At 38.0% G+C, this 26,408-nt stretch overlaps 1 protein-coding gene and 1 non-coding gene across 3 annotated transcripts; one reads left to right on the plus strand and one right to left on the minus strand.

Annotated features, from left to right (window-relative positions):
- Positions 1-173: 173 nt before the first annotated feature.
- Positions 174-25,433, plus strand: slco1c1 (solute carrier organic anion transporter family, member 1C1). 2 transcript variants are annotated; one of them, XM_088300179.1, is made up of 15 exons: positions 174-328; positions 7,899-8,071; positions 10,859-11,000; positions 16,946-17,078; positions 17,162-17,283; positions 17,358-17,504; positions 18,525-18,623; positions 19,585-19,827; positions 20,709-20,873; positions 21,072-21,267; positions 21,596-21,761; positions 21,845-22,017; positions 24,512-24,576; positions 24,703-24,820; positions 24,912-25,433. In XM_088300179.1, exons 2-15 carry the CDS (start codon positions 7,976-7,978, stop codon positions 25,147-25,149), a joined length of 2,103 nt encoding a protein of 700 aa, XP_088156305.1. In that variant the 5' UTR covers positions 174-328; positions 7,899-7,975; the 3' UTR covers positions 25,150-25,433. The 2 variants fall into 2 exon arrangements, with proteins under 2 accessions (XP_088156305.1, XP_088156306.1); XM_088300180.1 differs by lacking the exons at positions 174-328; positions 7,899-8,071 and having other exon boundaries at positions 10,892-11,037.
- Positions 5,926-5,998, minus strand: trnaa-agc (transfer RNA alanine (anticodon AGC)). Its single transcript has one exon. It is a non-coding gene; the product is annotated as a tRNA-Ala (tRNA).
- Positions 25,434-26,408: the final 975 nt, after the last annotated feature.

Consider the following 26,408-nt stretch of genomic DNA (forward strand, 5'->3'; position numbering starts at 1 on the left):
ATTTCAAGATTAACTCTTTGAAAATTGAGTTCAAGACTGTTGTTATTTCCTCTGAAATACGAGGGATAGTCCGAAATAATAATGGCTTTTATTTTGAAATGTGTCCTCCCAGCGCTTTACCGTAACGCAGAGTATCAACAACATTGACAATGTAAAAGGAGGCTGTCTTGAGTCGGTCTTTTCAAGTGGAGCCTGGCGCGACCGCAGTTAAGAGTCAACGCCTCCTCCCATTTTGTGTCATCCTCATTTGAAGTTTGAGCGCAGCCTACCTGTGCTGCGGTCTCCATCTCGGATCCCCCTCGGCTAAACAGCACTCTTTATCACGAAGGTAAGCGACTTGCATTCAAACTTCAGCTCACCTTAGTGTTTCATGGAAACGATATCACACCTAATGTAATAATTAGCCTCTCGGTCGTCTCGTATTTGATTCGCATCCATAAATGAGTCGATAACTGAAACAGGGTTCAGACAAAGAAATTGAACGCGTTATCTATGACATCACGTGTTTACATTCGTGTCGCGTATTTATGATTTAGCTCACGATTTTCTGTCTGAGTTAGTACAAAAATAAATATATGACCAGACATTTTTTTGCATACTGGTACTATCTTAGCAGTGTTTTCCAACCTTTGTCGAGCCAAGGCATTCATTGTCCTCGAAAAAAAAGTATGGCACACCACCAAACTAAAATATCACAAAAAGTACGAATAATAAAATAATAAGGATGTCGTCTCCAGTCACTCCCAATTCGACTTATTCCGTGTGAAATGTGGTCCTGTTGATGATTTTCTCGGGCTTATTCTAATTTATGAATGGCAACAGGTGTTTATTCATTGTACTTTCTGCTCCATGTCAAAGAGGACCATTTAATCGTTCTGCTTGTCACTTCTGATTATCTCCTGTTGTAGATAAATGAGAAAAGATATTTTGAAATAATTAGAGGATCATTTAATTTCCCCCAGGGATCTCTCACAGCACACTAAGCTGCCAATGCACTGTATCATAGTATACAACATAATTACTAGCGTAATAAATAAATGTGTATGTTTACAAATATCCTAATTCATATGAATTTGTAACTAAAGAAAGCTCCAGGTTGGGGCTGATTGTGGAAAGTTCAGAGTTTATTGTCGGTACATGGAAGGTAGGCAAAGACAATTCGGTTGTTAGAACAAAATTGGTACATTACAAAAGATTGGACTAAGGCAAGAAAGAAGCAGGTCTTGTGCTATAATGTATAAAAGCCTCATTCTTAAGATTAATGAGCAACAGAGAGTGTGGAATCATTTGATGTGGTCAGGTGAGTCTTCCGACTGCAACTGCAATGCAATTATATTCACATGTTTTCCCCCACAAGAGCAGTCCACAATCAGTTAAGCCCGTGAAAGGCTCTGAGATGTTATTTTACTGTTGACTAATTAATGTCATCAGTCACATTAAGTTGGCCCTGCAGCACTCAAAGTCATCATCCAAAACTCAGTGTTTCAGATAATGTGAGAAGAAATTATCGTTGTTCATGCAGTATTTGTACTTTCCTAGTAGATAGTTTTCTTTCATTTAAATGAGCTTGGGAATTTTTCACAATGTAAAACAGTTCACATGCTTGCCATATTGTCATTTCTGTGACATATTTTTATCAAAATACTTGGAAACTAAGGATCAAGAATGACATCACGCCAACACACCCATTTTTCTTTTTTGCCATGTTGAATTTTTTTTGATGGGGGGAGTCTTCTCATGTATTTAAACTCTTAATACAGCAAAGTGCTGCAGAAAAAAAACTAATTCTCATATTAAGTGTAGCTAAAATACATTATTAAGATAAAATACCTTCATCAGTTGTTTTTTTTCTTTGCAATTAAGGCAGATAAGACTGACTAAGTCATGGTACTAATGTGATGGTGGTTATCTGGCATTGTCCTATTTGAGACTGGAACGCGCGGGTGACCAGCTGGAGTAAAATAGCTCTCAAAAAGACAGATGCGTGTTTCACAATTGATATCATAATTGTGACTATTTGAATTATTTTCTTGTGAGTATGAATCCAAATTGTTAGGGTTTGGGTTTCATTCTGAGGACAAATCACAATGGTGGGTTTGAATTTTTTTCTTGTGAGTACAAATCAACAACTTGTGCGTGCATAGTTTTGTCAACACAACTATCTTTTCCACGACTACAATCCTTCACTAAGCACAAATTGCCAGCTGAGCATTCGAATCACTTTTGTGAGTTGTCTCGGAGATGACGAATCTCAACATGCAAATTAAAAAGACATCGCACAGGTCACAGAGAGGTCCTAAGGGGAACGACTAGAACGATGGCTCACGCAAGTGGCTCGGACGGAGCTTCCAATAGCTCAGGTGAAGCATTTTTACTGCAGGTAAAGTCAACAACATGTATATCCAATTTTTTATTCATTATTAGAATTAGAAATTAGAAATCCCTTTATTGTCATTGTACTCAAGTGTGCAACGAGATTAGAGGGAGGGAGAGAGAGAGAGAGATTATTTTTTTTTATAAAATTGTTCTTGCTCAAATAATAGAGTAGGACTCACAGACTTACGGCAATAGATTGCAATCTAATTGTTCGTTTTACTGTTAGCATTGGTATGTGGCTAGTGCTAGTTAGCACTGGCATGTAAAATGTGAAATTATTTGACACACAAAGTTGATGCTAATACGACCTTTAAAGCCATACATCGAGTCACTTGGTGCATAAATCCGGCCATTGTTAAATCCGATCTTGTTTGTCTTTGCTAACCCTCCTTTCACTCTTTTATTGATTGGGAGTGTTATTGTTGTTTTCACAAGAATACCAATATTAGTAGGTTGGATTTTGACTTACACGCCCCCAAAAAATTTGCGTTTACAATTCTGTACTGCTAAGTTTTTATTGACTGTCAGTATGTCTATTTTGAAGGTTTCAAAAAAGGTTTTCAAATGTGTGATGTGGCACATTTCAATTGAAAATATTATTTGCAAAATTCTTCGTTAATTGTTTTTTTTCCTTTATAGTAGAGTAGAAATAACAACAAGAAAAATATTGATTAGATGAAAAAGACAATTCTAAAACACTAATTCATTTTCTTTTCAACATATATACAGCTAATTCTACTCATTTTTATTTTAATTCAGAGCCATCGTTTATTTTTTATTTTATTTTATTTTTTACAGTTTAACTACATATTATACAATACAATACAATACAAGTTACCATCCTTTGCATAATTAATATTTTGATGTAATTATAATTTCAGAAATGTAGACAGTTATGTCCAGGACGAGCTCTTTGGTGGCCGTCGCAACTCTGACCACGCATGCTCCGACGGAGTGTAACTGCAAGTCACTGATGACGACTGAGACGCAGACGGAGTGGGCTAAAAAAAAAAAAAACAGCACAATTGGAGATGGAAACAGTCAGAGATGACAGCCTTGATGAGCTCGATGAATACATGCCCTCAGATGGACCGTCTGACTTGAGGGACTCTTTGAATGAGGGACGCTGAGATGCCGCCACCGAAATAGAGCCGCGAGAAAATGACAACATAGAAATGAATAAAGTAGTGCTTGGACAAAATCATGAGTATTAAATTGCATAAATGTACAACACACATATATATTATACCAAGTATATTATACAAAGTATATTATTTTTAGGCATAACATTTATTATTCAACATTTATTATGAACAGGCAATACTGTGTGTGAAATTGTAAAGTAAAATGTAAAAGAGCGTCAATCGGTTGAAATCTTATTTCTGAGACCACACATGAAGAATTTGCGCATTATTTGATAAACATTTACAGTCGGTCTATTGAAATAATTACAGATGAAAACAATGTCATGGGGTATGCTCAACAGGTAAGCTGATGATATTTCCGTGGACTTTGCGGGTGGTTGCTCAGGGATGTCGAAACCACGAAAGGAAATGAGATAATATTTGGTTAGACAAGTGTTACGTGATCGCAACAATTGAGCAATGGAAATGGCTTACTGTGACTAACTTAGTTCACTCTACTTAAAATGGATCTGGATTCAGAGGTTTTTTATTTGATTTTATACAACCACTTCACAATACAAATGTGTAAAAAGCCTTTTTTTCAGTGTACTGATAAATTACGACAGTGACATTTAATGCCATTTCGAGGAATACACTATAACCACGAGTTTGCTCCATGGGATTGATTCATAATTTTCTCTTATGCATACACCCGACTCATATAAACTAGGTCTGTCAAACAATAAAAAATGTAATCGAGTTAATCATAGCTTAAAAAAATAATTAATTGTAAATAATTGCAATTCAAACCCTCCCCAAATTATGCCATATTTTATACATATAATCAACACACGCATGCTTTGCATTGAGATGGTAATTTAAACTTGAATTAACTGCGGTGGTACTGGAATTCCTTCTCGCTCTGAGTGCAAATCACGACTTGCGATTTTATTGTTCCTTCTGTATTCTTTTTTTTTATTTGAATTCCACACCCAGAGGGCCAACCTGCTTTTTTTTCATGTTGACATTTACACATGCATGTGACCGTTTAGGCCTGAATGGTTTTAGAAGATAATTGTATTGTGATTTTTTATTTTTTTTTTGACAGTGCAATTTAGATTTCATTTGCGATTTTCTTCACAATGTACAGTGACATTTACAAACATGAGAGAAAATGCCATCATACCATTAAATCAGTTGTTGAAAATGGGCAAGCCCTACTGTACTACTTGCCGTCAAAGTATAATTTTGGATTTGTGTTATTCTGTATATCAAAATGCTTTTTTCAACCCCAAATTGTTTGACATTTTGTACAATTGTTTTAGTTAACATTTTCTTTATTCATAAATGCAAACTTATATATCAGCAATAAACAGTCCTTTAGCAAAGCTAAATTGATTAAAAATATAATTTTGAGACCTATTATTGTGTAGCTCTCTAAACTCAGTACTCACTCGGTGGTGCCAAGTAAATTTGTTGAGGTTATAAATATTTAATACATGTTTCACATCGAGCCCTTTGTCATGGCTGACATCAGCTGTTTCTGTGTTCCGGTCTCCGAGCGCCTGCTAAATTGCAAATTTTATTTATTAATTGCTTTTTTTTATGTCTAGTTATGTAATACAACATTTCTGTTCATAGCTGTTGGCTCTCCGTCCTAACGCGGTTATCGTCAAACTTCTGTTGAAAGTCAAGGGTACATGGAAGCATTTATTTTGGGTCCTTCCCAACATTGCATTTCACTTTATCAATTAAAGAGAGCTCAAACTCCAACTCATTTTACTGATAATTTGTTTTTACTGGTTAAAAAGAAATATTCACAAGAAATTAGACAAGCATTATGGTCAATTTTAATTCTGTGCAAGCAACAGTGGTAACCTATTCCTGCCCTCCCCGAACCTCCAAAAAGTTAACATTTTATCATTTGAACTTGAAACACACCTCATCAGCCCAATATGAAAGAAAACATGGAAACATGAAAGCATGCCTTCCACCAAGACAAGTCAAGCAACATTTTCATATTTAATGTATGACAGTCATGTATTGGATAAGTGCTCATGTGTCTTGCTTGATTATAATTTAGAGATATCTATGTGAACAACACAATGGTTTCATGCCTCGGAAGAGTTCTACAAATGCATGCCTCAAGGGTGCTGATGGGGACGTACAGAGAAGGTCAGAAGGAGTTGCATTTTGTCATTGTCGATCTCTAGAAAGCGTGTGACAGTATATCCATAGAGGAACTGTGGTACTGCATGAGGAGGTCTGGACAGGTACAGAATAATAATAATAATAATAATAATAATAATGCCTTTATTAGTCCCACAATGGGGAAATTCGAGATTCGAACCCAGGCCTCCTGGGGAGACTGGGTCCTGAACGCGGCGCCTTAGACCACTCGGCCATCCTGGCAGCCAAATGTCTTTGGAGAATGCGGGCATCGATCCCGCTACCTCTCGCATGCTAAGCGAGCGCTCTACCATTTGAGCTAATTCCCCCTAAAAAAAAAAAAAAATTCGAGATTCGAACCCAGGCCTCCTGGGGAGACTGGGTCCTGAACGCGGCGCCTTAGACCACTCGGCCATCCTGGCAGCCAAGTATGTTATAATAGTACAGGACATGTATGAGAACAGTGGTAAGGTGTGTTGCATGACAGGGGAGTTAAAGGTGGAGGTGGAATGCATCAGGGATCAGCCCGAAGCCTCTTCCTCTTTGCAATAGTGATGGATAGACTGACATATATGAAGTTAGACTGGAATCCTCACGGACCTTGATGTTTGCAGATGACATTGTGATCTGCAATGAAAGCAGGGAGCAGGTGGAGGAACATATAGAAAGGTGGAGGCATGAAGAGAAATGAAGATTAGCTGAAGTAAGACAAAATATTGTGTCTGTGCATATATGAGAGAGCTGGAAGAGGAAGAGTGAGGCGACAGGGCGGAAAGGTAGCAAGGGAGAAGGACTGTACTTAGGGCCCTATCTTGGTAGACTAATTCCGTACATAAATATCAAAATTTTCATTTTTGGAGACATCAGGCTAATTTTGTGCACACACAATCACAGTGGATTAGCTTCTTTACAGTTTGTATGGAGCTGGCGGAACTTCAGGTTTGAGTCCCAAAGACATACTTGTTGAATTTTGACATTTTGGGCAAAAAGGGGGATGGATACCTTCCTTTGAACAGTTATTTCTCAGGGCCTGTTGGGTCAATCCTCACAAAAAATATATAAAGTTGGAAAGGGAATTCAACAAGGATTCCAAATTTGCAATTTTAGAACAATGATCCCCCAATTTTTTCCCACCGCGGACCAGTTCATACGACATAAGTTTTGCAGACGGTGCTGATTAGGGGGCGGCAGAGCGGGCTTCATACCTGGTGTGGTTTTTACTAATTTTGCTAGCTTGTGGGTTTAATATTAATAATATTTGCGTAATTAGCATCTTGACATGCGTCAACTGCAACTTTTTTTTTCTTGGGGACCACTAATGTGGAAGAATGGTGCATGTTTTAGTAACTTGATCTTTCAACCTGTGAGGCTCAGATATTTTTTAACACAGGGAATATTTCACGTAGACAATCTCATGAATATCTAGTAGTTTGTTTGGCAAAATAAATATAAATTGTTGTACAAATTGTGAAAATGTTATGGCAAACTGAGTAAGTAGCCAAAATGCAAGAAATAGTCCCACCAAAGACAAAAAAAAACCAAAACAAAAACACTTGAGAGATTCCCCTTTGCTGTTTTTGCCCTGTTGCTGCTAATTAAATGTGAATGTTGATTAAACACCCTCGATGAGCCAAAACCTTAAACAAGAACAATGTGTCCTGCAAAAATGTCGACTTTTCCATGTGGTCTTGTTGACAGTAATGCTGCTGGTGTATTCTGTTAGCTAGCTATGCTGGAGTGGCATCACTAATTCAGCCCCCTGAGGGATCACATTCACAGCTTCACATGACTCCTAGGATTAAATATAGTGAGTGGGGGGTGAAGAGACGGCGCAAAACCTAATAAAATAAGAAAGGCAGAAATGTCTGAAACAAGCTGGCTTCATCCTCTGTCTTTTCCAATTATGGATGTTTGAACTAAAACCATGAAATGCAATTCTACATGTATGGATCGGTTAACGCTTTTGTCTGCAGTTAAGAGCTATTTTATTTTGGAACCCTTTTGAAACTTAATAACTGATAATAATTTTTGTTGTATTGCTATCATTTTAAAAATAGAGGCCTTTTTGTAAACAGTATATCTTGTATCACGGTGTGACAATTTTCTGGTATGTCTTACTTATTTAACTGCACTACTTAATCATGTGGACTCCTCTTTGCCTGCTGTAGGAGGTTTCTGTTTGTGCTGAGAATAAGAAGTGGGTCACATGCTTGAATTATCCATTTACAGGCTTGCATGCATCAGTGCCAAGAATTTGCACTTCGTGGTAGACTTCAGCAAAGCAGACACAGTGACCTTTCAGGAGGATGGAGGTTGGAGCAGAGCGCGGCGGCATGCACAAGACTCGACGCAGTGACGATGCATCCAGAAAAGCACGCCCCTCATCCTGCTCCAGTCTTAAGGTGAGTACTACTCTGTTTGTTTCAGAATAAGATGGAAGATGATTGAGTTAGCTTTTTAACGAGTGCAGCCTTTACCTTGTTTTCTTTTGAACACTTATTGTAAAGCGCATTGAATACATTTTGCTCCAGCAGCCCTCCCCGAACAAAGAGCACAGCATGACTGTGATGCTGTTTTGATGAGACCACCTCAGGCTTTTCCGTCTCACGCTTGCCTTTCCTTCTGCGTCAAACAGCCTTTAAAAAAAAAAAACGAGTTAAAAGTTAGTCCAACTTTAAATAAGATCAAACCCTCTTGTTGCTTCTCCCCCTAGATGAAAGTGATGTGAGACAATGGTGTTCAAGCAGCTTATCATAATACCGACTGGAGTCTCTGGGCAGATTTTATTTCTTCTCAGAATTGTTTAGTTTTGGGTGGGACATTGAACCATCTTCTGCAACTTTAATCCTATCTTTTTGTTATGCACTTTTTGTTTATTGTCTCAATACAACAACAGATTGGGTGACATCATCCCTAAACAAAAGTCTTGTGATTCTATGTAGTATACAATGACTTTCTTGAGAATGGGGTTATTTATCTATGCAACACTGCTCACAGATTTAGCTCCAAAACTAATGGAAGTACAATGTGTAATATGATTTGACCAAATAAGTGTAAAGATAAGCATTTGATCTGAACAAGCAGTACACATGCTGATGCAGGGTGTCATTCATTTGGGAACAATCTCATTGTGCACCATAACATGACTGAATTCTCTAACTGGAGGAAAGCTGCTGTAAATTTTACAGCTTATGTACCCTGCATGCACGTTAAGGGGATTGCAATCACCCTTTGTGTTTGTATGCACAATAATTTGAGAACCAGTTTTCATGTATTTCTGCTAATTAAGTTTGTTACAGTCTAGAGGTGCCGCTCAACTTATTTGTCTCAAATCACAAAATGTGCTAAGTAGCTGTGAACGTCACACACCAACTAGCAATTTAGGTTGCTAAAATTTCCAGGTGGCTTACCCAGCACTGATGGGTTGAGATTAGTGTATTTTTTATTTGTTGTGAGTTGTAATGGGAATACAAAGTAGGAAGGTGTAGAATGACTGATACTTCACATTTAATACAAAACTGTTGCTGCACAAAAAACACATATAGACATGTGTAAGTACAGTACCGCCAATTAATTGCTTTTCACAACCTTTTAAATTCAAAGAAAACATTAGGAACCACTCACAAAAGAGGTTCTGGCTGGCAACCAGTTCAGGGTGTACCCCGCCGACAGCCCAAAGACAGCTGGGATAGGCCCCAGCACTCCCGCAAGCCTTGTGACGAGAAGCCGAACAGATAATGGATGGATTGATGGAGAAAAAAACAAAATAAAATTAAAAAAAATATATATATACTTATATATATATTTATTTTATTTTATTTTATTTTTTTTGCTGTAGGACTTGACTGATGGCCTAAGTGTGAAATGCACAGCTCGCACTGTGATTACCAAAAGAACATTGATGTTTTAATTTCCTTGATTAATATAAATCCTTTTAACTTTTCAGGTTGGACTCTGAGATTTTTTGTGTGGATATTTCTGTCACTTTATGTGTCACTTCATTATGTAGGAAGAGTCTTTTAATCCAATGTACCAAAACCATTCCTGTAAATCTGGCCACTGATGTGTAATGTTTTCTTCACAATTGACGTCAGTTCACCATTGTAGTCGTCTTGGTCATCTGCTGCTGGAAATTTTGTGTGAGCAATAAAGTGAGTTGCAGGTTGCATCTTGAATTCCATCAAGTTATATTAAGTTTGTGAATTATACAGTTGGCTACGAAGCTCTCGCCCATTTACTCTACACAGTGAAAATTACGGTTGGCAATTATACCTCACTATTCTATTACATATTGGCTGATAGTGGACTTCCGAAACACTGCAGGAAATGCTGATTAAAAACAAGAAAGAGAAAGAGAGAGAGAGAGAGAGAGAGAGAGAGAGAGAGAGATACATAAATGTAAGATTACATGTCAATATTTCTTCTATATTTCTCTAGAGACTTAACAGCATCAAACAGAGAATGAGGGCTTTGCAATATGTCCCGAAATTCATATCATAGTATTAATTGAATTTGAACTTTTGGTCTTGACGATAAATTTGAGTTTATAAATCATAATGGTAGTATTTGCGATTGGATTATTTAAATGTGAGAAGGTAAATCCTGTTAAAAGGGGTCAGAAAGTATCATATACATTCTTCTCTCTGCTTCTCTTCATTCAAAGTTTGCATTTTCATGTATGCATGTCTGCTTTTGCTTTCAGGTAATGAAATCTAATTAACAAATTAAAAAAAAAAACATTGTCCCTTAGCAAAGCTAAATTGATTTACAGGCGTTTTTCTTAGAAACAATGGTCAAAACTTAAAACGTAAAATGCAGTTTCAGTAAATTTTCGTTTTCTAAATCATTTTAGTTTTTTATTTTATTTTGTTACGGATAATGTTCTTTAAATTTTATTTTTACTTATTTTTATAAACTTTGTTTTTCGCTTTAAAAAAATCACCTTGATTGGCAACAAGTAAATCTGTTTGAGACCATTAAAATTGTTTCCGAATGTCTTTGCGACCATTTGTGACATTGAAGGAACCCGGGCCCCCAAAAAAAATAAATAAATTCGCTCGGCGCGTACACCCTGACGAATCTTCAGCTCATTGAGATACAGCCAAATAGACACTGTTATATGTCAATGCAACGCCCTTTTACTTGTATTGTATCTAATTTGTCCTTATCCATTTCCATTTCCCTCACAGATGTTTCTGGTGGCTCTGTCCTTTGCCTATTTTGCAAAGGCTCTGTCGGGGAGCTACATGAAGAGCACGATAACTCAGCTGGAGAGACGCTTTGACATTCCCAGTTACCTAATAGGCATCATTGACGGAAGCTTTGAGATAGGTGCGTAGGACTTCTTGTCATCACTTTTATGTCAATGGTGAGTACAGCCTCCGCGTCACAAATACGTCATACACTCACCCCACACTTTTAGTCTTTGGAAAAATAAACGGGTCACAAAGTTATTCAAGGTAGTGATGATATCTTGGGCTTGTGTGTGTTTGAGAGAATGGAAGTGGTAATGTTGAGCAATGACAATCACTATCTTTGTATCTGTGGAAAACTAGGAAATTCTCTCATTTGTTATCCCGTGTCGAGCGTATTATACATTTTCTATGTGTACAACAAGCAACAAGTTGGGAGGAATGTTGACAGATTTTCTTATCCTTGGGGGTTGTCATTTGGTGGTGACGTGAAGTGTGATGTGTGTCACAGCTGTATCATGTCCGCAGATGTTGCAACAATTACCACTTCAAAATGTCCATTTTATGTTTTCGGTGAAATCATTTACGTGTTTATTTATGTATTTAATTTGTTTTGTGTGTGCATGTGTGAAATCATTTTTGTGAAATATATGAAACTTAATAGGAGAAGAAAAAAATTACACTGTAGATGTACCAGAAAGCTGGTAGATTTTAGTAGGGGCACTGGTGAGACGGAACAGGTCTGGTTAGCCCTGAATGATAAGTTGGCTTTGGGCCTATAATACACGAATGAGAGAACAAAACTTAGAAGACGAGATTCCTTAGATATGACAACACTGGAATTTTGGATTTAGGTGCATGGGGATGGGTTCGTTGGCTGGACCTGTAGACTGAGAGATTGCAGACTGCGTAAAGTCAACCTTCGTCTACACTTGGGGTTGTTAGGAACCAAAACCCGTCACAAATAGAAAAAAAATTGGAAATGGATGACGTCTGCCTTAAGTATGTTATATTTATGTTTATAATTGCCAATATTAAGTGTTTAAACCGTAAATGTACCCCAACTAGAGATCAACAAATTGCTATTAACAAAAGCATCAAAAGAAGAAACACCCATATTGTCATACAATGTGTGGAAGAAATAAAGAAGGACATGGCAGGCAGCCAGTTAGCCAGTAAACAGATGGATCAAAGGAAGACTGATGTGGACTGGAACACAGAAACCGGAAGACAAACATTAGGAGCAAACATGAAGCAAAGAACAGATTTTCCAGAAACAAAGTTGTTTGTTCAGATTATTTTCACCCCGCTTGTCTTGTATATGGTTGAAGCTGGAGCTTTTGAAAGCGCACATTGTGGCACAGAGTCCGACTTGTTTCTTGAACATCTTGGGTTTTTCCTGTGGAATAAAATATTTTTAATTTGATGGGGAGGGCAGCACGTTGGGCGACTGGTTTCACGATGGCGTCACAGCGCAGAGGTGCAGGGTTTGAGTCCGGCTCCAGCCTTCCTGTGTGGAGTTTGCATGTTCTCCCCGTGCCTCCATCGGTTTCCTCCGGGCACTCCGGTTTCCTCCCACATTCAAATAACATGCATGGCAGGTTAATGGGACACGGATTTTGTTTGTCTCTGTGTGCGCTGCAATTGGCTCTCAACCAGTCCAGGTGTCCCCCGCCTACTGCCCGAAGATAGCTGGGGTAGGCTCCGGCATGCCGGCGACTTTTGTGAGGAAAAGTGGCTCCGATAATAAATGGATGGCTAGTGCACTGCATATAATTTACAATTCTGGTTCTATGGTCAGATTCACACTTTTCTAAGATGAATTAGTAAAGCATTTTGCATATATTCACACCAGAAAAGTCCTTTGGTTCGCTTGTTTGGTCTGGACCAAAAGCAAACTTAATCGTTTTTTTGTTTGGCGCAGTTCATATTCACGCTGTAGTTTTTGCAAGTGAACTATATCCTGTTAACACATCAAAGCATGTGACGACCGGTGCTCCCATTGGACAGAAATGACTAGGGCAGCATACAGACACAGACCCGGAAATGGAGGAAGCACTTGTGAATGTTTTCTTTATGCATATCTATATGTATTATACGGCCCTTTTCATCAAGAAAGAGCCTCATGACTTATTAAAACGTAAAATCATGATGCACAAACTGTTTACGTTCTATTTAAATACTGTGTTTATTTTTTAATACAATACTTTAAAATTATGTTTTTATTAAACCGTAATACAAAAAAAAGCATTTTTTTCAGGTAGAGCTGGAATAGTATAACGGCATTTAAATTCATTCTAATAGGAAAATATGATTTGAGATGTGAATACTTTGAGTTATGAGCCAGGGTTCGCGGTTAACTTTAAAACTGCTTGCCCATAGGGCAAGTGCCACTAAAATTTGCCTTGCCCGAGTGGCCAAATTACTTGCCCGACTTGGGCAAGTGACAATTTTTTTTTCTCTTGCCCGAAGATTAAATTACCTTGCCCTGAGTGACTTTTTGTATGACAAAGTGTCTAATTACAAATTGCATGAATTTTTTGTTCGGACAGTTCCTGCCTAGAAAGAATTAAAAATACGTTACAATCATAAGGGTTGCTTATATAAAAATGTATCATGTATTAACACATTAATTAGGTGTCTGCTGACCCAGGATTATGTTATTCCTTCACGAGTTCTATGTTGCAGATGTTGCAGGCATTAAGAAACAGTCAATGAAGCATATGTCCGTAAGGAGCTGGCAGCTGGCAGGTAGAACTGGTCCTGTGAAAGCTAGACTAAGAATAAAATGTTTATGGTTGTAAAATGTGTGCCACAAATGTAAATAAACATATAATCTGATAAGAATAAATGAATCTTGCTTTCATCATCAACCATGAAACCCTCCTCACAACAGCATGTATCATCCTGTGCAGTTGTTGAAAATGTTAATTGTAGTTTTAAGAATTAACAAATCTGCATGTTAAATTGGGAAAATTATATTACAGCAATCCAGATTATCAATTTTAAATCCAAGAGAGCCTATTAATTGAGTAATCACATGAGTAAATTATGAGTGTGGGAAATTTGTGTATTCCTTTAAGACCAGTGCCTGTGGTGCTGCCTCCATAAATTTCATAGCATAAACAGAACACAGTCACTGACACTATGTCAGGTCACATCATGGAGCTAATGAATTAACAGCCAATAATCAAATATTACTCCCTTCCTTACTCACAACTGAATTGTCTACTTAATAATATTCAAGCTATTTTAGTCATGTCAGAGGAATCCTTGTCGCCACTTGTAAACATGCGCAGAAAGATGCGCAGAAGGTAAGAAAACTTTCGGCTGTCAATTTTCGGCCGGAATATCGTAGGTTTTTGTTGTGTTTTTCAAACTTCAAATGAGGATGCAACTACAGCGAGTTCCAATACTGCGGGATTTATTGACGTTCACTTTAACTCGACATTCACTGAACTAACTGATCCCCGTAGCGCCCGCCCATTGCCCCCGATAAGGCCAATGGACCATACCACAACATAAGGGGGTGTCTGGGTTAAACCATCACCATACAGTGCACACAAACAGATCACACCACAGTTTTCGTCGAAATTAAAGATATTTGGCTGCTTTAAAAAAATGCTTGCCCGGTCGGGTAAGTTGCCCATAATTTTACCTTGCCCGTGGCCAAATTTCACTTTTACTTGGCAATCGGGAAGCGGTTAACCGCGAACCCTGTGAGCGTGGTCAAAGTGCATATTAAACATGCCTGCCAAGGCCTGTAATATGGTACATTCATTGAAAAGTTGAGAAGGTCATCTGTAGCATCCTGTAGCTGAGTTAAATTAACTTAGTTCATGTTCTCTGTGAAAGGTATTCACACGTGGTCAAGGCAACCCGCTGCATCCATAGGATTGTTGCCAGGGAGACACAGTGACAGGAAAGGCAACATGAATACAAAGAGGAAGGGAAGGTCCAACTGTTAAGAATAGTGAGCAGTGGGGAGAGCATTATAGATGAGAAAAGAGCGGGCTTATACACCCATGGACCCCCCACACACAATATGTACAGTTTGACATTGGCAAATTAATCTGGTTGTACTCAGTAGATTTATTTTTTTTTTTGGGTGGGGGGGACCTACACTCCATATATCGCAGGAAATTGCAGCAGCCATGTTAGATTTGTGAAGGACAGTCAGTGGGATTTTGGCCCCTACGTCTGTATTTATTTTTGACCAAACTATGACTAAACAGCATCAAAGAGTAATAGCTTCCGCATCAACAGCTCAGTGAAACATCACTGAAGCCATCTACGACCACTAGTTTGTGTTGTCACAACGTCAAATAAGTAAACACCAAAACCATTTGAAATGCTATTTAAGTGTTTTGAGATCATCGTTTGTGATTAGGGCAAGTGATCAAATAAAATCCCGTTCCCGATATAGTTAGTCACGATTCTTTTTTTTTTTTTTTTAGATAGTTTTTACACTCATTTGCACAAACCCTAAAGTAAAAAAAAAAAGAAAACATTTTAAAGCCAACTAAGCTTTATGAGCAGGTTTTAATTTAAATTAAATGTACAGTGAACGTAAACATGAAAGCTAACATAACGTCACCATAGAAATACTGCTCTAGTGCGGGTCTAGTGCTTAGTACTTCAAAGGCCTTGTTTTCTTTCTACTCTTTTAATTAAGAATTATGTATCTAGCAAAATAATAAGTCACCACCTCAGTTACTTCTTTCCACCACTTGCTGTTTTTTTTTTTTTTTCATATTCATTGTTAAATGACTGTTACCGTGAGTTGTGTTGGCCTCTGGCTGTCATGTGTTTGGTTTGACTGTCACCGTTGTGTTTTGGGTGCTCTCTCCGCAAGCGATTACGTAAACAGGTTCGCCGTGTTGCCATCCGATGTCCGAACTGATTCTCCGCTAATAACTTTGTTTTGTGCCGTGTCCTTCAGGGGAAAACTCAAACCAAATCCACACTGTGGATGTGGGGTTTCTTTTTGTGACCAGCTGTTTTATGGTGATTTTTTGCCTTGGCTTCTATTATTAGCTTATTTTCCGGACTATAAGGCACACCTCTACATAAGCTTCAGCAACTCTTTTGAAAAAAAAAAAAAAAAAAGCCGCACCAGAGTATAAGCCACAATTTTCCATGTTGAAAAAAATGAGTTGTTTACTGCATGTACAGAACGATTTTGTGTTATGAAAGCACATAAAAGCAACATAAACAGATTCTTAAAACAGTGCCTTTCAACATGACAACAACTTTGCTAATTAAAACGTAACAGACCCAAGAGAAAAAAAAAAATCGATATTTATTTTGCGTATTTTCTGAACTATAGATCGCCCCTAACGGTGAAAGAAAAATTCACAGAACAGCCGCACCGTTGTATTAGCCGCATGGTTCAAAATCTAGGAAAAAGTAGCAGCTTATAGTCTGGAAAATACGGTAATTAATTACTATTAATATAGGCAGTTGTAATTACTTTTAGGCATGTGTGAGTTACTCACGGAAATGTACACAATTTGTTCGCGGACTGCACCGCTGTTCTGGGTTGTGGGGAGTTGGAGCCTTTCCCAGCTGACCTTGGGCAATTTATGAAATACAATCCGGACTGTGGGTTTATGGTAATATTTATCTTTATCGAAATCACAGCACTTGCTCTGGCTGGCCCTGGTATTCCTGCAAATTTTATATATGCTACATGAAAACACTTGAAGAATCTTAAAGACCTGCTAGTTTGAAACCCTGTAATCATCTCCTAAAGGAAGCATAAATCATGAAGCATAGCTGGTGACTATACAGTTAAAAAGACTTTTCTGATATTATGCAAAGTTGTTTCACAAAAACACACATATGCGCACACATCAGATGTTGTATTACTTACGTTCATCAAAATAACTTTATTAGCGTTCATCTCCACTGTGTAATAATTATTATCTGTAGTAATAATAATTACTATGTGTATGTAGTAAAGAGCATTTAAGTTATTATTTTAATGCTTTCATGCGGTGCAAAGGTGGCTGCCTCATTTTTTTTTAATACAACAATTTCTGCATCCCATATAGTCTCTTTATGTTTTATCTCTTCTGACAGGTAACCTGTTAGTTATAGCCTTTGTCAGTTACTTTGGTGCCAAGCTCCATCGGCCAAAGATCATTGCAATGGGTTGTGTACTGATGTCTATCGGGACCTTCATCATTGCCCTGCCTCACTTCATCATTGGACGGTTAGTAAAAAAAAAAAACTTGGATTTTTAGTACACATTGGAAATCTGTCTTTCCCTCATTTCATTCAAACCTTTGTGTACAGTTACGAATTTGAATCATCGGCGCAGTGGGTTGCAAATTCAAGCCTTACCTCGTCCCCATGTTCACTGGGCTCAACAGCTAACCTCAGCCAGGATAGTAAATTGCCTCAAGTGCCGCTGACAGGTATGTGTCTTCTCCCATAAACACACTCAGCTGCAAACACAGGTAACATAATGTACGGTAATCATCTTCTCCAGATTGTGAAGGAGATTCCAACCTGTCCATGTGGATATACGTTCTCCTGGGAAATGTCCTCCGAGGGATTGGTGAGACCCCTGTTCAACCCCTTGGAATCTCCTACATAGATGACTTTGCGAGTGAAGAGAATGCTGCGTTATATGTGGGTATGGAAAACATTTTCAATATCTTTACTTTATACTGTATTTATTTATCTATTGGTCAGTCAGTCTATCATTTAGACATCTACTCTAAATGCTAATCTGTTGCTGTATCCAACTGAGGTTTTTCGTTTTTCGAAAATTCAATTAAACAGGATACTATGCTGCACACACAAAATATTCAGCGTGGAAATATTAGTAATCTAATAATGATAATCAGAGTGGCGTCATGATTAATAAACCTAAATAACAAATATTTTTCCCCCCATGGGTGCCTCCATACTTGTGGTTTGACATCTGAGGAATATCCCAGTTGTAGATTTCTTTTCAGTTTTTTTTGTTTGTTTGTTTTGGCGCGGGAGACATCCCGTTTCTCATGAAAAATGCATATTGGAAGTTTATCAGCATTTTGAGAAGAATTGTTTAACTCATTCAATACCATTGACGGCTAAATACGTCATTTTTTTTTTTACTCAGCTGGTAGTGAATGAGTTAATTTACGAGCCGTCACCTGAAGAGTACACACACACAAACAGAAGTCTTGAGTCTTTAGTCCGAGGACGAGGCTCAAGTCGAGTTGCAAGTCTCAAAAAATCGATACTTTAAGTCTCTCACGAGTTGTGAGTCCCCATCACTGCCGTTCACCACTATATGTCAAACATGGCTTAGTTGCTCTTGCTCTCTTATACTGCCCTGTACTGTAATGTGTGTGAGCCTAAGCTTTGAATGACAAAAATGCACATAATTTTGTGCCATCCTTGAACGATCATTTACATGCACAAGCGCCATTAACAAAGGGGGAAAAAAATCACTTAGATTTTTTATTTATTTATTTTTTTGTATTTTTGGAACCCTTTGTTGTTGACGGCTGGATCTTTTATACATGTATTGAGAAATGTAGTATGAAAAATTAATTGCAGTGTCATGCATTGTAAACCCAGTTTTTGTCATTCATCTGGTTCGTGAGTGTGTAATCCAATGTGGCGCCCTCAATTGTTTAACTTGGCTGTGTTTTTGGTGTTCCAGGCTGCGTACAGACCATATCTGTGGTGGGGCCTGTCTTCGGTTACCTGCTAGGTTCCCTATGTGCTAAAATTTATGTGGACATTGGATTTGTCAAATTGGGTAAGTTAGTGTGTTTTCACATTTCTTAGTTTGAGAGAACTTGTGTTTAATTAAAACTTTCACACCAGCTTGAAACTCAATTTCAGTCATGAAAAGTTTTTTTTTCCTGGCACTTTGAAATATCATAAACAAAGAACTCCTTCATAAAAAAGAGGCATGATGTTATCGATACAACAACAAGTGCAGCAGATGTGGTGGAGTAGGAGTCAGAACAGATGTTCGCGATAAGCATCAGTTGGTTAATCAACCGGAGAAGCTTTCAATCAAATAGAGTGCTGCAGACGGAGTGGAAGTGAGAAAACAGCCTATGTTAAAGAAAAAAAAACAAGCCAAGAGACTTAAGTCCATACTACAAAGTAATATAAACATTGGTCTTTACATGAATTGCTAATAGGGTTTCCATTCATAATCTTTCATGTCACAGTAATTAGAAAACATAATAACATGATAATAATGCATCAGATTTATAGAGCGCTTTTACGTGACTTTCTCACAATTTTTGCTGACCTCATTATAATGTCTTCATTCGAGTAAAGGTAATGAACAAACAAACAGTATAAAGTTGGAATTTTATGAGAATCATATTGAATTTTTTATTTTAAAAAAGGGTTGTGTTATTACAAGAAAAAGTTCTCAAGAAGAAGAAAGCAGTAATTTTACAAAAATAAAATTCTTAACATGAAACGGAATAAAATCGTACTATCGTAAATCAAAAACATTTTACGCGCATAATTAGTTTTACTGGGGAATGTTTCTTTGAATTATGCTTATTTATTTATTTATTCATTCATTCATTCATTCATTTACTTATTACTTATTTACTTACGAAAATAAGGTTGTCATTTGGATTTGCATACGTCAATTAGCGGCATCCTCAGTACTGGAGATCCTAGAAATGTACATCCCAAGAACATGTGAACATTCACCATTCTAAATACTCACTCTCTTTACCCCAACGTAGAAACCATCACAATCACCCCAGCAGATTCCCGCTGGGTTGGAGCCTGGTGGTTAGGCTACCTCATAGCTGGTGTTATCACTTTACTTTCGGCCATTCCGTTCTGGTTTCTACCACGCTCGCTGCCAGCTCCAGGCTCACACATCCCAGAGAAGCCCGAGCAGGCACGTTTTATCAAAGACTCTGCCCCCATGAAGCACAAGTATCCAGTCGAAGAGCACACCAGTTTCATAGAGATGGCCAAAGGTGAGCATGGCTAAGGCATAGCGCCCCTGTATACTCTATAGAGTACTGTTTTGGTCAAATAATACTGTATAATGTTACTGAATAAAACGACTGTATATAACAGCGTCACCAACTTTTTCAAAAGTGAGAGCTACTGCTTGGTTACTGATTCGTGTAAAGAGCGACTTTGATAATTTGATACATCGGAAATAACACGTTTGCTCAAACTGTGGCCTTGTGAAGCCCTTTGAGACTATTTTGTGATTACGGGCTATATAAATAAATGCAACTTGACTTGACTTTAATACTTTTGTGTTGATAATACTGTTTTGATATTCATCTTCATGAAGACACTGATCAATTTGAATGAAATTATTAGGACACAGAAAAATATCAATTACAAAACCATTTACATCAATCTCTGCTAGTGTTCACAGTTTTTTAAATGATCGTTTCTAAAACATTCCTAGAAAATCACAATATCCTATCACAGCGGAGTTACTTTTGGAACAACCCCGCGGGCTATTCATGTGTTCCCACCATGTTGATGACCCCTGGAATATAATATAATATAATATTATATAATGTAATATAATGTAATATAATATAATATAATATAATAATTACAACAGCACTACTATAATACAGTCCTAATGATTTTAACTAGTAATCTAAAATAATGTCTTATATATTTGAATAATCTTCTCAACACGGTATTTCCTATATGTGCATTTCAGTCAGTGTGTTTTATTCCAAAATGCAAATAATCTCCGATAGGTTTTCTTAATATAATCGTCATTGGCATGTTCGTGTCACACCCCCATTCTATTAACAAATGCCACCCACGCACTCTCTCATTCATTCATTTAATCGACTTTGTTCCCATGCATGCCTTTTCACAGATTTTATTCCAACCCTGCGTACCCTGTTGGGCCACCCTGTTTATCTGATCTACTTGTGTGTGACAATCATCCAGCTCAACTCGCTTATCGGCATGGTCACCTACAAACCCAAGTACATTGAACAGCACTTTAGGCAATCCGCCTCAAAGGCCAACTTTCTAATGGGTATGAATGATTTGTGTCTAAGGGCCTGAAAGATTAGTGCGCCATAGTATGTGAGCACTTTTTTTTTTTACTCTTCCTGGCCTTTTTACCAATTAATAAGGATATGTTCAATATCAATATAGGAATTAAATAACTCTGATTCATTTTGCCTTAAATGTGACTGTTGCCGTTTATGTTTTTTTTTTTCACAAATCTCAGGTGTAATTAACATCCCAGCAGTTGCACTCGGGATTTTCTCGGGTGGCCTCCTCATGAAGAAGATGAAGCTGAACATAATGGGAGCAGCCAAGTTTGCTTTTGTTACTTCTTTCCTCGGTTATGTCCTTTCATTGTTCTTCTTTGTGATGAGTTGTGAGAACGCCAAAATCGCCGGAGTGACGCTTCCATACAACAGGTGGGTTGTTAAAATCAGTCAAAACGAGATTTCACATGCAAACGCGAACAAATGTTTTACATTAACGCAATCCATTCTGGGATGCTGAACGGTATTTGATTGGTTTGCATTTTGTGACAATTTTTCCCAAACAGAATGATGGACCTAAAAATAATAATAACTGATTTTAATATTTACAATGAATCAATCAATTATTTAGATGTATAAGAAACCTATAAAAATTAATAAATACGGTTGAATTAACTAATTAAAACTTGAGAACGTTTCTGGCACTGTACATATCACAACCACTATTTAATAGCATATTGTCTTCTTGTCTTTCTTGCAGCATGGAGAGCATATCTTATGACCAACACTCTGTTTTCACCAGCTGCAACTCCAACTGTCTTTGTTCAGCAAATAACTGGGACCCAGTCTGTGGACGGAATGGCATCACATACGTTTCTCCGTGTCTTGCTGGATGCACCATCTCCACTGGCTCAGGGAAAAACACAGTAAGCAAAAGTGAAATTCTGCACCCATGTTCAGCTGATGGGTGTCTGTTTCTAATTATTCACGTAAACACACATTTGTTCAGGTTTTCTCAAACTGTAGCTGCGTCGGTGTTGCTGGTAACTTGACAGCCAATACAGGTCAGTGCCCCGATAAGGACGACTGTGACAGGATGTTCCCGTACTTCTTGGCTCTCTCCGTCATCACTTCCTTTATCATCTCCCTGGGAGGAACGCCGGGCTACATGCTTCTCATCAGGTCAGCCTTGCATTAAAGCTCTTTTTAAAAAAAATAAATAAATCAAAGTAAGAATTAAAAAAAAGATTTTCAATCAGTGAGTAGACTGAACATGCTGCATGATTTTGATTTGGATATCACATGATTAAATGTTTTGCACGGTATGCTCAGGCGTAATTTGCGTGTGAATACAGGGACTTTTGCTTGATTTAAGATCAAAGCATTGAGACGCAATTAAATTAGTTTTTTATAGTCTTAATATAATTTGCGGTTTCTGATTTTTTTTTTTTTGGGGTGTGTAGCTGGAAATGACACTGAGCCATCTGCCAACATTTTTTTTCCAGAAAGCCTATTTCCGGTTACATGATCTATATTGAATCTTGAAAGAGAAGTTTCTGCTTCTCACAAATTAGATCAGTTGCGATGCTGGTGTCAGGGTGCAAACAGTTTCCATCCGTCTCACAGTTCAGAGGTCATGGGTTGAAATCTAAAGATAAAAGATAAAGATAAAGATGTCCTTTATTAGTCCCACAATGGGGAAATTTGAAAGCTACGGCCTCCCTTTTTTTTTTTTTTTTTAAACGACTAGATAGTTCAGAGGTGTGGACGTGAGTGTCAATGGTTGTTTTTTGTACCCTGGCAACTAATTGCGTGTACCCGGCCTGTCACCCAACTCAGATGGGATAAGCTCCAACACAGCCTTCGACTTAGTGCAGAAAATGGATGGATTCCTAACATTCCTCCACTGTGATCTAAAGGTGTGAGATTATGAGAGTGATCCAGCAGGATACAGCTAAATTGCTGGCAGTGGGGAGAAAGGAAACTAAAAGAAGAATGCTGAACTGTTGCACTCGTGCCATTGCCTCACGGGCTTTGTGAGGCACTTTGATCTCATAATGTGAGTTCACTGAATTTGGATCACACGCTGTCAGGGAAAAAAAGTACTCAATTGGTACCTTTAGGGGTCCAATGGCTTGTCATTGGGGCGGTCCTGTAAGGTTTCACAATTGTACCTCTTAAAGTGCGTACCCTGGGACCCGCACAATTTGTACGATTTGAAGGCAAATACGTCATTTAGGGCACATATTTACTACAAAGGGTACTGCCTGGGTCAGTGATGGACAACATTATAAAGCAATGTCCCCCACCACCCTGTTAAGTATATCACTGAGTTGTACCTGTTAGTCTGTCACTGATGGACTCCCGGTTCGCTGGCGAATGACGGGAAACTTAAAAAAACTGACGGGCTAAGTGCTGGCGAATGTGAGTTTTTATCTGTCACTCGAATCGTCTTAAGTGGGTCAGTACTGATGGACTCCCGTTTTTCTGACATCGTATGCAAACCCAAGCCAACCAACCCAAGTTTGTTCACGGAGTGAACATACGTGTCCATTTACGGTTTGTGCGCATTCGGTGGTATGCACCAAATAACTCAAACCACCAATAAACTAAGAGAAGAAAAAGAAGGCTTGCCTTTGGTCCGATAGCACCGTTATACTTTGGTTCAGCTTGAAATAATCACGGACTGACAAATTCGGTCATATTCTTCATTGGGTTCAGTATAAACGGCGGATAGAAGTCATGACCTGGATGTAACAATTTTGCAGGAAAAGCTTACCCTGATTGCATAGTTTGATTATGAGGCCAACTCTAGGAATTACCATGTGTGTCCCAGACTTCGGCTTTTATAAATTACAGTGGCTGCTGTGATCGTGAGATCATTTCTGAAAATGGATTATCTGATATGGCTGATCTTACCTCCTTCTAGGAAACGGGTACTCAAAAACAGCTTGAAGTTGGAGGAATAAAATTTCATTTTCAGTGGTGTCTCGAGCATGAAGAGTTGAGGCGGGGCACAACATGGGCACTTTACATCCACAAGTAGCAAAGTCTATAAAATAAATCCTGATTCAATTCAAGACCACATTCCATTTTTATTAGATATATGAATGGTTCAAAATAAAAATGCTACTCAGCATTTTTTGAATGGAAAGGATGCTCTTTAATCTTGGCAAACTTGTTAATAACCCGACTGTCAAAGTCCAATAATTCAAATATCCCAAACAATTCATTTAAATTTTTTGCTCAAGTAGAAAAGTGGTAAATTTACCCTTTAACAAATCGACTTTCATTTATATTGTTGGTTTGCTATTTTTGCTCCCGATGAAAACCAATTTAGCTTCGGTATACTGCCATCCGCCTAAACCAGTGCTTCTCAATTATTTTCTGTTATGCCCCCCCTAGCAAGAAGGAAGCCATTCAGCTCCCCCCCCCCCACCACCCACTCTCAACAGCAACTATAAATAATCGCATTTTCGTTCCAAAAGAAATCTACACCGTAGAGTCAATACTTGCTGCGCACAATGGGCAAGGAGAGCGCCACTGCCAACTACTGGATTGTATGCGCAATTTCTTGAAAAGCATGTTACCCAGGTTCACACGCACCTAACTCAGCATCACTCCGTGGCCCGGTGGTCGGGGACCACTTTATTAAATGACTAAATCTTTCTTTTAGGTGCATCAAACCACAGCTGAAGTCCTTTGCTTTGGGATTCCATGCTCTAGCGACACATACACTTGGTAAGGTCCTTCAAAATGTATCCACAAGTAGTAGTTATCTTTTATTTTTCTTTCTGAACTACTTTAAACCACATTGTCATGTACCGTATACCTGTTGGCTGAAATGATTTCTCCGTCTATATACAGCTGGAATCCCAGCGCCCATTTACTTTGGAGCAATCATTGACACCACATGTCTAAAATGGGGTCAGAAACGCTGCGGTGGAAGAGGAGCTTGTAGAATCTACAACACGACAAAGTACAGGTAGAAAGTCTTTCATCGTTAAGGAATGTGTGCTGTATAAGAAATGCTTTACCTCATGAGCAGATTTTTTTTTTTAATTCTTTCCTTTTAGGATAGCCTACCTGGGCCTCACTTTAAGCCTGCGGACAATCTCGTTTCTAATTTGCATCCCGGGCTTCATCCTGCTCAGTAGGCAACTGAAGAAGGAGGAACACGATGCCCTCCGTGGCTCTCAAGCCAATGGCGGAACAGAGCTGGAAGCGCTCAGAAAGGAAGAATTTGTGATCTCAAATTCCGAGACGTTGCATAGAACGTCGGAAAACGGCACCGACCGCGAGACACGACTGTGATTCCCCAGAAAAAGAAAAAAGACCTCAGAGGACCACCAACCTTTTCATCACATGCAGATGAACAAACACACACAAACTTATACACATTTGCAGGGAATCATATGAAATCAGACTATTTAAAGGATAAATTCTATATTTACTACTTTACGTGCGTTGAGGATTTGAGAGATTTTATATATCATATCTGAATATTTCGCTTGAATGTATTGTATGTTTTTTTTTCTAAAAAAAAAATTGGGTATAACACTGTTTTTATGTAATTTAAACATGTGACTTTCACATTTCCCACACACAGCATAGGGACCATGACAGCCCCAAAATAGTGAAAATCTGTGAATTATTGAAGCCTATTAAAATTGCATTTCAAAAATAATCTCTCGTGAATAATCAGGAATAAACTGCCAACAAGTTCTTTCTCCCTAAATTTTGAGACCGTCAGCTGTTCTCTTTCCTTCACACTCTCAAGACATATATTCATTAGTTTATTAATATTTGTTAAAAAGATTTCTGGTTAGACAAACAAAGGAACAAAAGAGATCAATTTAGTTTTTAGTTCCTACATTTGATACTGGTGTTGATGTGCCCAAACACTGAAAATTAGGATTAACTTTAAGATTTAACCATTTAAAACAAAAAAAAAAGCTTTTTGCCGAAATATTACTGACTTTATCCTCGTAAAATAACTTTAATTCCCATCAATTTAAAAGGTCTATTGGGTGATGCTTTTTTAAAAAAAAAACATTTTATTATTCAAATGTTAGACTAAAATCACACTGTTTACGCTTAATAACAACTTTATCCTCAGAATTCTTTGAGAGTAGTCCTTTTTTTTTTAATACCAGTACACTTAGACATCAAGTCATGCAGTATGGAGGATCTGAATATCTTGCAACAGTAAAGTTTTGATATCATCCCTCCATTGGACATGTATGTTTCGGAGAAATGCTGCTGGACAGTACAAGGTTTGAGAGTGGAAAGAGAACTGAGGAAAAAAAAAAAAACTACGTTAGAACACAGTAGCAACACTGGTTTGGCCAAAGTTTTGCAGTAATAGCTAAAGCAATCACTTTGGGCCCCACCACTACAATGCCGCAAATTTAAAATACTATTTTCTAAGGCCCCAGTTTACCTTCGAATCTTCAGCACTTTTCTTTTTGTATGTTTGGGGATTGGGAAGCCACTGCCACTTGGAAGCAAAGGACATACTGTATCATAGACAAATAGGACAGGATCTGATAGGAGCAGTCCAGCGTGTAGTG

This window comes from Idiotropiscis lumnitzeri, chromosome 7, assembly GCF_059441095.1.
Source record: "Idiotropiscis lumnitzeri isolate Australia: NSW breed Sydney's pygmy pipehorse chromosome 7, RoL_Ilum_1.0, whole genome shotgun sequence".
NCBI classification, from domain to species: Eukaryota; Metazoa; Chordata; class Actinopteri; order Syngnathiformes; family Syngnathidae; genus Idiotropiscis; species Idiotropiscis lumnitzeri.

Coding starts and splice junctions, on each gene's coding strand:
- slco1c1 (XM_088300179.1), top strand. CDS start 7,976: ATGGAGGTTGGAGCAGAGCGCGGCGGCATGCACAAGACTCGACGCAGT. Junction 17,505..18,524: donor GAATGCTGCGTTATATGTGG/GTATGGAAAACA, acceptor TTGGTGTTCCAG/GCTGCGTACAGACCATATCT. Junction 21,762..21,844: donor CTGGCTCAGGGAAAAACACA/GTAAGCAAAAGT, acceptor ACATTTGTTCAG/GTTTTCTCAAACTGTAGCTG.